This window comes from Poecile atricapillus, chromosome W (assembly GCF_030490865.1).
Source record: "Poecile atricapillus isolate bPoeAtr1 chromosome W, bPoeAtr1.hap1, whole genome shotgun sequence".
NCBI classification, from domain to species: domain Eukaryota; kingdom Metazoa; phylum Chordata; class Aves; order Passeriformes; family Paridae; genus Poecile; species Poecile atricapillus.
This window is the reverse complement of record NC_081288.1, coordinates 12,008,235-12,023,460: the sequence shown is the minus strand read 5'-3', so window position 1 is coordinate 12,023,460 and position 15,226 is coordinate 12,008,235. Positions and strand designations below refer to the sequence as shown.

The window sequence follows — 15,226 nt, the reverse complement described above, 5'->3', positions numbered from 1 at the left end:
GCAGGAGGAGGCTAGGTGGGATCCCTGGAATTTTAAATGGCACTGGTCACATATATATATGCAACTGAATTGCACCCACATACTGGTAGTCTCAGTTTTCCTTTTTCCTCCCTGTTTCCACTCTTCTTAACCACCTCAAGTTAGGATACTAAGTGTAAAATATGAGATAGAAGATTCCCAAAATTTCAACGTTATGGCAGACTTCAGGGCTAAACCCCAAGATATGGAGTCAGACACCAGTGAATTACATTTGTACTAATGCAAGCCCAGAATCATTTCACAAAGTGAGACAGCATGTGATGTGGAGGCAAGAAGTTCCTAAGAATTTCTTTTAATTGTTCCTGTGACTTACACAACACACTGTCCATTTTCAGAAGCATTTTGAAATTCAACTTAGATTCTCTGCTACAATTGCTCTTTCAGTTTGCATCAGTAACTTTAACTGAAGACTTCAAGGAAATAGACAAATGACAGGGCTAAAAAGAATCAAAAGCTCTCTTTATAGCTCAAGGATTGTCTATTTGTAGTTATGACTTAACAAATGCTCAGTAGCCCGGAGAAGCAGCACAGACTCCAGCTCTAAATCCCTATCAGGCAGAACTGATAGCGACACATGGATTTTTTGCAACTCAGAGAGAACACAAAGATATTGAATATTACACCAGCCAACTGAAAAATCTGACAAGGTGCACACAAAGACCTTAGATGTAGGCAGTAATAGCATGCGTTATACAAAATGTAGATACTTTTTTTAGTCTTGGCTTGTCTCTGTCCTGGTTATCATTCAATGAGTACCTCACAATATAGTGAATACCCAAAGAAGGAAAATATGAAGAAAACACTAAAATAAGAACCTCATGGAGATTAAAATTCAGTAACTTTGGGACAAAAGTAAGTTTGTCCTAATCCTTTCCTAATCCTTTGGTCAACATAAGGAAAAATTTACAGATATTAATGTGACCACTGTACCAAGTTATCTGAAAGCCATAGAAACATAAAAAAATATAATGGAAAATAAATCTCAGAAAAGAGTAGCACAAGTATGAAAAATTTCTAGCAACCTAAGTCTTACCTTCTTGTCTTCATATTTACATACAGATCTCAATGAATTTCCTGCCTTAAAATTTGAAAGAACAGGGGATTGAAATATAATCTCTGAATTGCTATTAATATTTCTAAGACACAATATTAGTTTTACTCTCACCATCACACATTTAAAACCACAAGTCATATCACTTTCCCCAGCTAAATTTAGTCTTAATATATATCAAATAAATAGTAAAACTGGCATTTTTGCTTTGTGTTTGAAACCTCTTAAATATAATGTGGTCATACTTCAGCGCTTTCCTCTGTGACAGGGGAATAGAAGATTTATCCTGTAAAATTTTAGACAAGATTCAGATTTAGTCCATTTTAAACAACAAAAAATAATAGAGAGTTTTGCTTTAAAGAGTTCTGGTTACATAGAGACTCAGGATAAAATTGAGAGGACTAGCAATATTGACTCTTGCATAGTTTTGGCATTAGTTATATGATGTGCAAGCTTTTATGGTGAGAAATAAAAATGGATTAAATTAGATGGGATAAAGGTTATATCAGTTTGTCTCAGCAACAAACTAGCAGGGCATCTGTTAACTCTGTCTTTATGTCTGGTGCAAGGATCACAGCACTCACGTTGTGGTTCCAGTCTCTAGACCCACACAATCTCCTTGATTTAAAAAGCCAAAATGACTTGTGATGAAAGAAGACTGGTACTGCAAAACCAGGCTGAGGTTTAAACAAATAGTTACTCTTCATATGTCTCACAAACAAGAAAATGTAACTAGCACCGGTAGTGGAAGGAACTATAGGTTTTGGTTTTACCTGATGTAAATATTGTGCTTCTGCTGTGCTTTGCACCATTTCATCATCAGCTTGGAGGATGCTGGAATACAAGCAGTAAATATAACACAAATTCACACTGACTGGCCTAACGTGGGTGGGAGAAATAATTCCCCACAGTGCCTGAACTAATTTTTGTTATTGCTGTTAGTTAGTTTCCAAACAGTTAATTTTCTTTCTCTGAACTCCATGGGAGTTAGCAACATATAGAGACAGAGAGGGATATGCAGTCTCAGCTAGAGTAAAGCATCAGATGAAACATCCTAGCTTCCAAATAAAGCAGGGGTAGTAAGGGAAGCAGATAATACAAGCTGGTTTTATATATGCTGCTCTGCTCTCCCAGTCCTGCCTCACCTGGCATCAGCTTGCAGCTGCAAGACTGAGACTTCATGAGGCCTTGATGCATATTAAAAAAGTGTTTTGGCTGGAGATGCCAAGACCAATGAAAAGATAGTCCTTCCTCAGCAGTCCAACTAGTAGAACAGATTCTCGCTTTCCTAACACCATGCCTTAACTTTGGGATGCCAGCTTTCCTGGAGCCACTGGATGAGAAAGTGTCAGGCAGGTGAGATAACTAAATTTCAGCCAGCTTCAGGTACTGTGGAAATCAATCCCAACATGTACATGACCAGCTCCTGGTCAGTGCACCTCTTGGGATGGCAGCTCTGGTAAACATTTGGCTACCAAAGAAAGGGAATTTTTTAAAAGAGAAGATTATTGATTGGGTTTTGACTGATAGCACTTCAGAAAGACATGACCTGTTTGAAAAAGAACATAGGTACTCTGGTGTGTGGTCATGATACACTGAATGATGTTCTGAAAGTATTAACATTTCCAGATGAGTGCCAAGATATAGATTTTAATTTTAACATATTTTCTTCTTTGGATTGAAGGCATTCTTTGTGCATAAATAGCTCATCTTTTCTGTTGCTCAAACTAGACAGTTTGCATCTCAGCTGAGCTCACATTAGGTAAGATGATGGTTTGTTCATGTGATCTGACAATGAATAAACAGGGAACAGAATTAAGCAACTGCCTGAACTTGTAAAATTGCATCCTTTTGCAGATATCCCCAATTACTTCTGTCTTGAGTACTCCAGTTTTTATAAAGGTTGTAAGATATTAGCCTTACTGTGAAAAAATATGCATTAATAAAACTAGATAATTATTTCCTAAACCTAGTGACATTGTAGGGTCAATCACCAGATTCATCATCTGTTAGATGAACTTTAATTTATGAATTTCTATCTCTGGAATAAATTAACTAATATAGAAAAAGTACCATTCCTGAGAGAACAACATCTAAAAAAGCCCATGTTTCCATTGTTTACAGATGATTTAGCATCTTAAAGCTGGCCAAGTGCATGCTTGGCAGATGAAATGAAAGAACATATTTCCCCTTTCTTTATTCACACTGTTGAGCTATGACATTTCCCCACAGATTTTTGTTTCTGGAAAGTTCAACCTGCAGTGACCAAAGATATTCATCAGTCAGAAGGGTCATCGCCAGACTCCAAGAACCGCTTTTGCACCATGTCTTTGAGCTGTTCCCTGAAAACTTTCACCAGAGGAAATGGAGCTTGCTGAAATGTAGAGTGAGACTCTTTCCCTGAGCTTGATTATGTGGGAGTGTTTCAGTTTATCCAGTCCATTGAATAACCTTGAGAATTGTAGGAGAGTTTTTTGCCTTTGCAGCTTGAGCTTTTATCTGACTCAGCCGCAGGCCTAAATCTTTGTTTGCCTTAGAACAGCAGTCAGTCAAAATCACTCACTGTATAAAAATCTTTTCATGTAGATGCAGTCTTTTACCAGTGATGTTCACTCAGCATTTTAATCGAATGCAGGGGCATCTTAAATACTGAGAGTTTTCTGTTGGCTGCATGAGGCTTCAGACAAGACAATGTAATTTTCTAGAAAAGAATGTGGTATCAGTTTCTAGGTTGTCCTGAGACAGACAGAGATGCTGTGGAGTGTAATGTTCATATCCAGCAGTTTGATTGAGCTCCAAATGCTAAAACACATCCTAGAAAGGCATTTTCAGGATTATTAACAACCATTAGTGCACAGATGCTAGATTTACATGGGGGCATAATAGCCCCTACAAATTCTGAAACATCTGGCAAATGGGATCAGGAATTTAATTTTGGTTGTTTTTGATTCTTCCACTGACATGTGGTTCCTCTGAGTCTGCTTGTGAGGTTTATTGTGGGTGTAGGAAAAACATAAATACCTCTTAGTGCCCAGCACTGGGCACCAAGTGGTTCTGATAGCTTGTCAGGACCTCAGATATCTCTTGTTGCATCTCAGTGCACTTGGTTTGCCTCATTGCTTTGTTTCACAGCAATGCCAAGTCACAGTCAGGCAGCTGCTTCTGTGTTCCCAGTGGCTTCCAGGCTTTCAGCAGTGCTCCTCAGGGGTCAGAACTGGGACAGGCACCTTTTGACATCTTTGTTGGATTTGGACACAGGAATTGAGTGTGCCCTCAACAAGCTTGCCAATGACATCATGCTGGTTTAGTGGAAGGTTCACCTGTTTCTGGTATGGGAAGTGGGACTGGATGATCTTGAATGCCTTTACAATTCAAACCATTCTATAGCTCTATGTTCTAAAGGATGAAATCCAAAATTGCCCATTTTGAAATTTTTAGGTCAAACTCCTTTGTTATGATCGTATTAAAGGGCAACAGTGTCTTACAGAGACTCACTCTTTGCATAGCATTTGTCTAATATAGGATATATCCTAATATAGGATTTATCTAGTATAGGATACCCCTATATTAGATTTAGGGTAAGGAAATAAACCAAAGTTACAATGGTAGTTTCCTATGAGCTTGTTTCTTTAACAATTTGCTTGAAGTACAGCTTTGGTATCTTCAGCTTGTGGCCAAAGTTTAGGTAAGATAAACAAGATGGTGCCTTTTCTTTTTATTTCCCCCAAATCTGATGCAGGTCTGAATATGAAGATTTCAATAACCACTTGGCCAAAATATAGTAACAGCTTTGCAAAGGAAAGGGACCAGAATCATATTAGAGCTGGGGGAACCAGTGCTGTGGTTTTCCCTTACACTCAGGCTGCTTCAGAGATCATGGTCACTGCCCTCAGACTTTCCACTATGACGCCCTATTGCCACAACATGATGCTTTAATCATTAACCGAAGCTGCCCATGATTCTGATCATATCCGGAGTACATATAAATTGAACACAGTTTGTATCAAAAGAACAAATAAAATCTATTTAAAAAGTTCTATTTATTATCCAATGATGCCTAACTAACAAACAAAAAGAAACAGATGCAATTTCAAGTAGTTTTCCAATGTAAAATTTTAACAGTTTTATGAACAAAAAGCTATTGATGGAACCTGGGAGGCTTTCATATCTTCAATTGACTATATTGTAGAATAGCTCAATAGGGAGAAAAATTCTAATTCAGGAAATGTGAAAAGGATTTGATATCAGGAAATACAAGCACTTTGTTGAACAAAACTTTTATAAAAATTCTGACCTTAAATATTTTTTTTTCAGTTTACCATTAACATAGTTAGAAATTAATTTAGTCATAGAAAACATGTTGGATGCCACAATAATTAGCCTGAGATTCTCCAATTACTTTACATCAGAATCCGTCACTCTTAAAAATGAAGGCATTTGAGGACAAAATTTGTTCTAATTTTATAAGTTTTGGGGTCACATAATTGTAGAGTGATTATATATTTGAATGTATATCTGTTTTACATTCTTAATGTGGTTGAATTAATTACCTGAGGAAAAAAACCAATGCTACTTCTATGCATTTTAAAGAACGTTTTTCTTACATGCTCTAATCATAGTGCATAACTACAATGATGACCATCAACAGTATTATGAAACTCATATTCAATTTGAGCATAAAAATTCAATTAAGTTGCAAGGATACCCTGTTTTCCAGAGAAAATAACTCCATATGATCAAGTTCACTAATAACCAGGCCACATTTCTGAGGGATTATCAAGTAACTATATTTGAGTTCTGTGTCTGAGAATGCTAAACCATGACAAACAAAGAAAATCTCTCATGCCATGCATTAGATAGTACAAAAATATTAGGGGGAAAAATGAAGTTTATGCCACTGAAATCTTCTGAACTTCAGGAAGTCTGTTGTATCCTTTGTTCACCTAATCAGCTAATTTAATAAATTTTGCCTTTGGGAACTAAACTGCATTAAGTTAAAATAGCAACAAGAACTGAGAATTAAAAAGATATTAGACTAATGTCTTTTTGTAAAATCAGTGCCAAAAATCTATATTCTACTTATTTTTTACCTTTTGTTTCTTCACATAAATTTTCTGTTTGCCTATTTTGCATTAGAAACATCATGCTGACTATAATATTAGCTTTGAAGCAAATCCTGTTTGGGTTTTTTTTTAAAGAACACTTTTCACAACCTTTAAACTTCCTACTTGGCAAGTCCTAGATAGTCCTACAAAATAAACTAGAATCCAGGGTGATTTATTCTGACATACGAATATGACTATGATAAAAAAAGCTGACTACAATAAAAGGATGAAATGAAATTTCCAGAAAAATCACTTCAGACTATTCCACCATCATTTGTGCCTGCATGGGTTTCTGTGTCTGCTCCCTGCACTGTAACACAATGAAAGGATCTTTCTCTGCTGCTGTGATTAATCCACAATGATCTATTATCAAAGTTTAGAAAATTATCTTCATAGTGAGTCCAGCCATCATGAAATGGTTTTTCTACAGAGGCAACAAAAATCCCAAATGAGCATTTCCTTATTTCAGTGTCTTGGTAAGAAATGGATAAATTATGCACATGGGATAAATTATGCTGGGGAGAGATGGTACAGAGTGACAGGGCTGCACAAACACAAGAACACAGGACTTCAGTCCCTACTAACCAGCTGTACCTGTGGAAAGCCCAACTGGACCTAAAGAACAAAAATAATAGAATGGTTTGTGTTGGAAGGGACTTTCAAGATCATCTACTTCCCTTGCCACCCACTAGATCAGGTTGCTCAGGACCCTTTCCAACCTGGCCTTCAACAGTTATGGGGATTAGGTGTCCACAAATTCTGGGCAAAAGTCTTCACCATGAGAGTGGAGAAAGTCTGGGACAGGAGACCACAGAGGCTGTGGAATCTGTGTCTTAGGAAATTTTCTCAAGACCTTGAGAAACCTGATCCAATCACAAAGTTAGCCTTGTTTTAAGCAGGGGGCTAGTAACTGAAAGTCCCTGCCAACTGAAATAATTTATTATTCTCTGACTGTCTATTCCTAAAGAAGATGACAGCTCCATGGAAAATGAATTCATTTTCCTACAAGAGTTTCATCCATACATAGACCTGATGTGAACTTTTAGACAGTGGTTTACAGTCTTTATCAATCTGTGAACATGAAAATGTTTGCAGTGGTGGTCCAGATCTTCAGAGCAGCTTTCAATATCTTCAGAAGGAGTTCCTTTCATTTCATGAGTTTTCACAGATTCTTTTTTAATAGGACACAAATGTCTGTGTGTCCATATGCCACACTGAAAACTCTTGTTATGATGGTTCTAATGAGAACAGTATTGGATCAGACTCAACTGATTATTTTGCAAAACCACCCATTCTAAAGAAATAAATTTGCACTTAGTAGTCTGTGCTCTCTATCTCTTTTCTTTCCATGTAGACTTCTCTTAAGTAAACAGCCTACAAACCATATCCCATTTTTATGTAGGGAATTGTAGAGATATTTTTTCCTTTAAAATATTGGGAAATGGGGAAAATAAGCTATCTGGTATTTATTAGCATGAAATTTTTACCACAAACTTACCTTTTCTACATATTAATACAGAAAGTCATATGGAAAACTCATGGAGGGAGTGAGACTCAGAAATCTATTTCTCATATAAAAGAATAGAGGAACTTTCAAGATTACCTGTTTCCATTTTCCCATCTTGTGCTGCAGGCCCATCAGGAATTACACTCTTCACCTGGAGAAACTCATCTGGCTCGTCCCCACCAATGATGGTAAATCCAAAACCCATGTTGCTTTTCTTAAGAGTTGTGCTGAGGAAAGTCCCCTTCAGCTGTGATGCATCACGGGTGAAGAGTGGTTTTTCTACATCAGTCAACACAAACAAGAAAGACAAAAGTTATGATCTAGTCACAACACAGCAGGGACAGCAGATAACAATATTGGCTGACACCAAGTGGCTGTGTATCAAAGGCAAGAAAATAAAGAGTGCAGGCATTCCGGGAAAAATATTTGTGGATTGTTGCACTAATACAAAGCTTAAAAAATATTTCTTATCTATGGCAGATCAGCCATAAATGAAAAGATATAAATATCCTTTGATATTAGAAATCCATTTTGAAGTGGATATTGTGTAGCTAAAATAATTACAACAATAAAAATGATCTGTGATGTAATTTAAAAACCTCTTTCCTAACCTATAAATTCAGCTTTGCCTACAAAGTAATACACTCTTCATTATTTCCCTCCCAACCACAACAAGGAAAATATCCCCTGTGAATGTCTCATTCCACTTGTTACCAAGAAGAGGTAAGTATTAGACGAGCTTTTCTCTCCAAACACACGGGGTTTAGGCATCCATCAAGTGACACACATGACTGCTGTGCAAACTTTGTGTCCCCTCGTGCCTCGGTGTGGGTGCCGGGGGGTCCCCGTGCTTCTCTCCCATGCTGCACACTCGGTGAGGGTGGGTTGGGGAACGTGCAGAGTTTGTGACCCCAGCTGGTCCCAGGGCTGGTGGGCAGCGGGGACGTACCGTACAGCCCATGTGCCCCGGCAGGGACGCGCCGGCACTGCGACAGGTCATTCACGCTGCGGGACCTCCTGGGAGCGGGGCGCAGGCGGGCAAATTTGGGTCTAGGTAAGGTTGATGAGGAGCTTTCTACTGTTACAAAGGAGAACAAGCCTCATTCTCTGACTATAACCTTACATTAACGTTCATTTTTCTGTACCACTACTGTTTGCTGCTTATCCAGCTCCTTTTGAGCACATTAATTTTTATGTCACCAAGTGGCTGCATTCTTGTAAACTCCTATAACTCTGTGCTTGAGGCTTTTAACTTAATTGATGCTTGCTAGATGAGCTAGCTTAGAAGCATACCAAACATCAATTAAGAGTAATTTAGAGAAAGTACAATTAAGTATTTCGGCATTGCCATCCTCGGGTGCTCAAGAGAGAGTCGTATATTCCCAGGAACAGAATTTATGATTTTATTTAGAAAATTAGGATTCTTTTTGTGCTTTCAGTTTCTCAGCCCTTAGGAAACACTAGATTCAACTTTTCTGGTTTTCCTTTGCGCCTCTGAAAGTTTTAGTTGGTTGGTGAGTCTTGCAACAATTGGAACTCAGACATTTAAGGGAGAATATTGTTAAGATATAGGTGATAACCTTTTGAGTGTTACTGCTGAAGATGAATAGATCACACGGACACAGGTCGAGGTGTGGTGAAAGAAAGAGCGAGGTTTATTTTTCCCTCCAGGATTTATAGGCTCCTGACCACAGCCAGGGATTGGATGGTCAGGATAACACTTTCTCACAGCACTGGCCATGAGAGATGTCCATCACAAGACGTGTAACAGAAAGAATGTACACATATCTATGTTTGCAGTTACTGTCCTGGGAAAGTCTTTAGAAAACTATGTTAGCAAGCTCAGAAGCTGAGTTTTCAGGGCGACATTTGAGCATTGGCAACACTACTGTTTTAACTACACTATGACAAAATCATTGTCACAAAAACAGAAGGGCAGGATCTTTCATCTTAACTAAGACAGCTGATGTGGTACTATACCTCGGAAACCTTGGGCCTGCATAGGCTTTGTTCCAAGTTCTGCGTTGGGCATGTTATGCTGCTGTAGCTTCCTTTTTGCTTCTAGGACAGGGTTTTCAAATTGAGTTCTTCTATTTATGTGGCTGGAAAAAAATTGGTTTTGATTAAAAACTGGGTTCAGTTGGGTAAAATGATAATTTTCATAGTAGAGTGCTGCATGTGGCTAAGGTGTGTGTGGTTAGAGTAAAACTATGAGGAGCCCCCAATGGGCCGGAGTGTGTCCCTTACATTCCACACAATTTTGTTGGGGATGAGATTATACTACCAGTGCCCTGTGTAATGAACAGCTCTGAGCAGCATCCTATCGCTTCAATATGCTGAACTCTGCTACAGACAAATGGTTTTCATCTATGGAAGTACATATAAAACAGCAGCACTGCTGAAACACGCTACAGCAACAGTTTTTTGTGTCTTCAGCATGATCACTGTTCTGTGTATGATTCAAAGGATCTCAACCAGTTTTGTGCATTATTATCAATTAATTGTGTAAGTGAATTTACTCAGTCACTTACACAAAAAGAAAAGCCTAGACAACAGAGTTCTTTTATGATGGTAATTTACAAATAAATCTTACACAGGCAATAAATTAACTATTATTCCTTTATAGTACTATGGTGCGTATCTGCTCAGCTGTACAAAAAAATCAGACGAAGAAACTAAATTAGATGGCAGGTTAGCATTACATAGGTCATATAGAAATATCAGAAAAGTTAGTACACACATTTCTTCTTGATGATTTACATTCCCTACCACAGGTCATTAAATCCATCTCTGGCATTACATCATTATTTTTCTGCATTTTGTTTAGGATATGATCTTTACTACATACTGTCACCATATCCTTGATTTTAATTCTTTAAAGCACACATTTTATCAATCACTGAGCTATCCTTCAGTCCTGTCCTGGGATATATTTTGCATCTAAAGGAGGCAAAACAATTTAGTAGGCTGCATGGAACATAGCTGCAAGAGATCACAACAGAATACAACGAAGAGAAGGGGCCTGTGTTTCAAACACTGTTCCAGTGGAAGACATATATACAGAAGGGCAGGCTTATGTCACTCCTTATTTGTTCTCACTGGGTTACCATCTACTGAGGTCTTCTGAAAATCCAATCCCAATCATGAGTTTAAGCACTTGGACACGTTACCTGGTAACTTTCACAACTCTAAGATCCTAAAAGGGTCTTTTTTTACATTGCAGTGACCTTTTGTGCCACATTAAGCACTTTTCAGGTCCTTTGAGATTTTGATCCTAACACCACTTCAAAGAAAATAAGTGGAATTGCCATTAGGAAGTGAGATAGAGGAAAGGCAGCAAGTCCTATGGGAGTGCAATACACTAGCAAAATAGGATTTAGTGGCCAGTATTAATGAAGTGAAAAGACTTTCAGTCATGTAAAAGAATATTTGATTTAATGAGATGAAGTAAATGTGATAAATCTTTAAGTTTCTTTGTTCACATGGCTATAACTCATTCAAGTGGCTGCTACTCTCATACTCTAAAATTTTGATTAATAGCTTTCAGTAAATTTTGGTCTATGCTGTAGACAGAGAAAGTCCCTCTCATTTATTTCTTTCTTCAGACAGGTTGTTTAAGATTGTAGGTGTTCCTTTCCTAGACTTTTACTTTCTGTAATTTCAGTAATTGTCAGCACCTTATTCTAGAAACTTATTATGAATGGGAGAAAAAATTCACTAAAATGGAGAAAGCAAGATATGCATTTAAAAAAGTAATCATGAACTAACATAAGCATGAAAAAAGTAATTATACAATGTGTTTATCATGTGATGTATTTCCATGTTGTAAAGGAAATACTGCATTTGCCTTTACACAAGACAGTGATGAAACTCAATAAAGTTCTGAGTACCCTTGATCAAATGAAATGAATCTATATGAAAGGTTTACAAGAAGACCAGTGAAATAGAGTGTTCTATTATAGAAGATCAAAGGAGTTTTAGCTTTGGATTCAAGAAGAATTAATTCTGATATATAATTGCATTCTATGAGTACATTTGGAAGTAAATATTAGAATATATTAGAGATGCCAGGATTTCAGACATGAAGTCTGTAGGCTTCTCACAATCGAAGTGTGAAGTTTGAAAACAGCTTCCAGTAGGAGGTATGGAGTACAATATCTAGCTTGTTTTATGTTAGCATTTGATAAGGTTAAAACTAGGGTTGCTACACATGTGGGTTAATTGCTCCAACATAGCGATCGTCTCTTACTTTAGGGGCTCTAAATTATCCTGACCTGTTCTCCAGCTGCCCTCCACAAGAGCAGAGATATCCCATGGCTTTTGTGCCATATTATGCAGATGTAATGGATATTCAAGATTTCACTCCAGATCTTCATTCAGGACCTTGCATTATGCTTAGTGTCATGTTGCAATTGCAGGGCACATAACAGAGCTGCAGGAGGGCCTCTGCAGACCTAAGATTCAAATTATATGTGCTTCTGTGATATAAAAGAAATTGGGATTTTAGTTAATCTGTGTTCATGGCTCAAGAAAGGTTAATTACTGTGGAAATGACATCACAGCTAGAATCCATTTCCTACTGCCTACCTACAGTTCCTAGGTAGAGTTTAAATTGTGGTTTGGTCCATTCAAACAGAAATATATTTGATAACAGCTATATTGAAAAAGGCATGTTGTCCTACCAGATTAGATAGCAAGATTAACACACAGGTTCTTGAAGCACCTCATGTTGCTGGTACAACTTCAGTAACTCTGAACTCCAATTTATTCCCACATTTTGACTGTTTTTTTTGGTAGTGTGCAATCTCAAGAGCACAATGTGAAATTTCCAACTAAGTTAAAAAAATTGCATTAAATATTGTGTCCAAGAGGAGTCAAAGAAAAGAAAATTATAATCAGTCATTTTTATCAGTCAGTAATGTTGTATTATGTTCCTATACTGATGATACATGAAACACATCTCTTTTATGCAATTTTAAGTACAGCTTCATGGCTCAATCAGAAAAAGTGCTCTTGATGAGTTCACTTGAGAAAGAAGTTGTTAAGCTAAGTAATTCTCTTAAAAGGACATTCTAGCTTTTCATCTAGCTACTTCCACAGCATACAAAATATATATTACTAGTCTAGGCCTTTGTAAGACAAACCAAGTATGTGTTTTAGAGATGGTTACAAGTAAGTGCTTTTGTGGTTAAAACAAATTTTGGATGGTAGCCAAAATGTATTGCTAATTTCTCATAGGATCTAATTCAGTGAACAATTCTAATTTCAATTTTCTTCCTTTATTTTATACAATATATATTAAATCAAAAATCCTAATCCAAAGCTTAATCCAACTAATTTCTTCTAGTGCCATTGTGGCTGTGTGGAGAAGGAGGCTGGTGCTGCTGGCCCTTGTTAGCTCACTGTATCTTAACTGGGGACAGACCCTCAGAGGTAGGATTTTCTTTTGATCTATGTTTACTTGTGATGTCAAAATACTCTCTCTGTCTGATGAAGAGGTACCATCACCACCAGCCAGCCTATAAGATATAGACACAGTTCTGCCCTCTCAGCAATCAGTGGGGCCAGGCTAAGTTGTTTTTGTGATGAGTTTCAGGTTAGATGCACCTAAGACAACAGAAACACATCCTTAGATTTGTGGGCTGTAGTGCCTAATTTGAAGACTATAGTTGATGGTCAAGGCACTGAACTCTGACAAAATGGTAGCAGTTCAGAGCATGGGCACCAGTACAAGGATTATAACCTATCTCCTTTTCTTAGCTACTTTAATATGTGGGGTGGAGTTATTTTTCTGGTTTTTGCCTATAGCTTTCAAAATTGTTGCCTATTACACAACAGAGTAATTCTGGGGATCAGGATGCCCATAAAATGGATATTCTAATGCATAACTTTTTAATGCCTTTCTACTCTTTTTATTCACATTTTTCAGTTGATAACACTTTATAGTGAAAAAGAGATCTGAGATAATTTCTTTCTGTTTGAGTAGTAACAGAGAATTGTCAGTTGTTAGTCAAGGAGGTATATTTTGCCAGAATAAATACCTGTACGGCTAATTTAGCTGTTCTATTAAAGAGTCCATGTCTGAAAATTGAGCTCTGTGTTGTAGTTAATCATCCTCAAAGAGGGAAACAATCTTTTGGCAATTAGAATCCTGAAAGACCCAGTGCACTCTAATGACTACTTTCTCTCCACAGTCCTGCACAGCTCACTGCTGTTAGTTCTTAGTTTACAGATTAAGACCGGATTGTATGCAAGTTAACAAACATATAGCAAACACTTCTCATTTATGGCAAATGTCTACACAAATGAAGTCTGGACCCTCATAACAAAGCAAATGAAAATTATAACATTATCTCACACCTGCATTAATGCATGGTTAAGAGAGGTTATACTGGAGACTTTTGTAACAGAATTTCCAAATACGTTGTGATTCATCTTTAGGAACTCGACTAGCAAGAGGTCTAAACTCCTTTGTTTTGGTTTGTTTTCTTTTTTAGCTTCTTCTCTGGTATCAGAATATTTGAGCTGAACATGGCTGCTCCTTGTAAGGTGAAATAGAGCCTGTCTGCCTCATTACTCAACCTTACGAACTTCCCATGGGATATGACAACACCAGTGAGCAGAGTCCTTCTTTCATGAGGGTTTTGTAGGCCTGCATGTCAACTTGGACTGGACCTGAATGTGTGGAAGCTTGTAACCTTGCTTTTCATAATTTAACTACTTTTACGACAAAATTAAGAGAGTTTATTGTAATCTGATTTTATCTAGTTAAAAATGAACACATCTGTTGAATACTGGTAATAAAAAAGCTGAGACTGTTATATATTGTAGCAAGAAAAATGGAAAGCAATCTTTGTTTCAAACTTACTGAGCTCAGACCACAAATTAAACTACAGCTACATTTTACTGACTATAAAACTCCATGTGAATTTAGCAGGGCTGCAGTTTTAATGCCATACCATGAGCATCCATTCCACTTCTAAAAACCTCAGAGACTGCAGTAGGTTTGATGTATTGGTCCACAAATCTTATCTGTGTTAGGATTAATAAATTTGGCACTAACAGCCTTAAAATATGTAATTGCACGATAACATCTGGGCCTGGTGTCTTGCATCTGTTTACCTATGGCTGGACATGAAATGCAGAAAAATAATTGTTCCTTTTCTGACTCTAGTGGAGTGTGAGCCTTGCTGGTGCCAGAATGCCTTGGGCTGCACTAACAACCAAGCGGAGTCTCAGTAAGAGATTCATGCACAGAAATTGCACAACACCTGTTAAACCCCAAAATACACTAAAAACCACTGGAGCAGAGGCTTTGCTTACACCCAGCAGCTGCATGATTGCACGTTCAGAAATCTTTGGCAGGGGTGAAGTACAAAATAATATGAGAACTGCAGCCCCTACCTGCTTGGGGACATCATAAAAGAACTCAGGCATCACAAGGGGGAGTAATTTAATGGTATTATGTAGGGACTTCAAAACTTAGCATTTACTTGACTCTGGACTGGCAAAGGTGACTTGAGC

At 37.6% G+C, this 15,226-nt stretch overlaps 1 protein-coding gene across 2 annotated transcripts in view; it reads right to left on the bottom strand.

Moving 5' to 3' along the window:
• LOC131591889 (membrane-associated guanylate kinase, WW and PDZ domain-containing protein 2) overlaps positions 1-15,226 on the bottom strand; it is a 706,821-nt gene that overhangs the window by 141,612 nt on the left and 549,983 nt on the right. For both annotated transcript variants that reach the window (XM_058862997.1, XM_058862998.1), the window contains exons 8-9: positions 9,683-9,804; positions 7,799-7,981 (exon numbers count right to left, since the gene is read on the bottom strand). In XM_058862997.1, the coding sequence (XP_058718980.1) occupies positions 7,799-7,981; positions 9,683-9,804 (305 nt within the window). The remainder of the gene's footprint in view (positions 1-7,798; positions 7,982-9,682; positions 9,805-15,226) is intronic.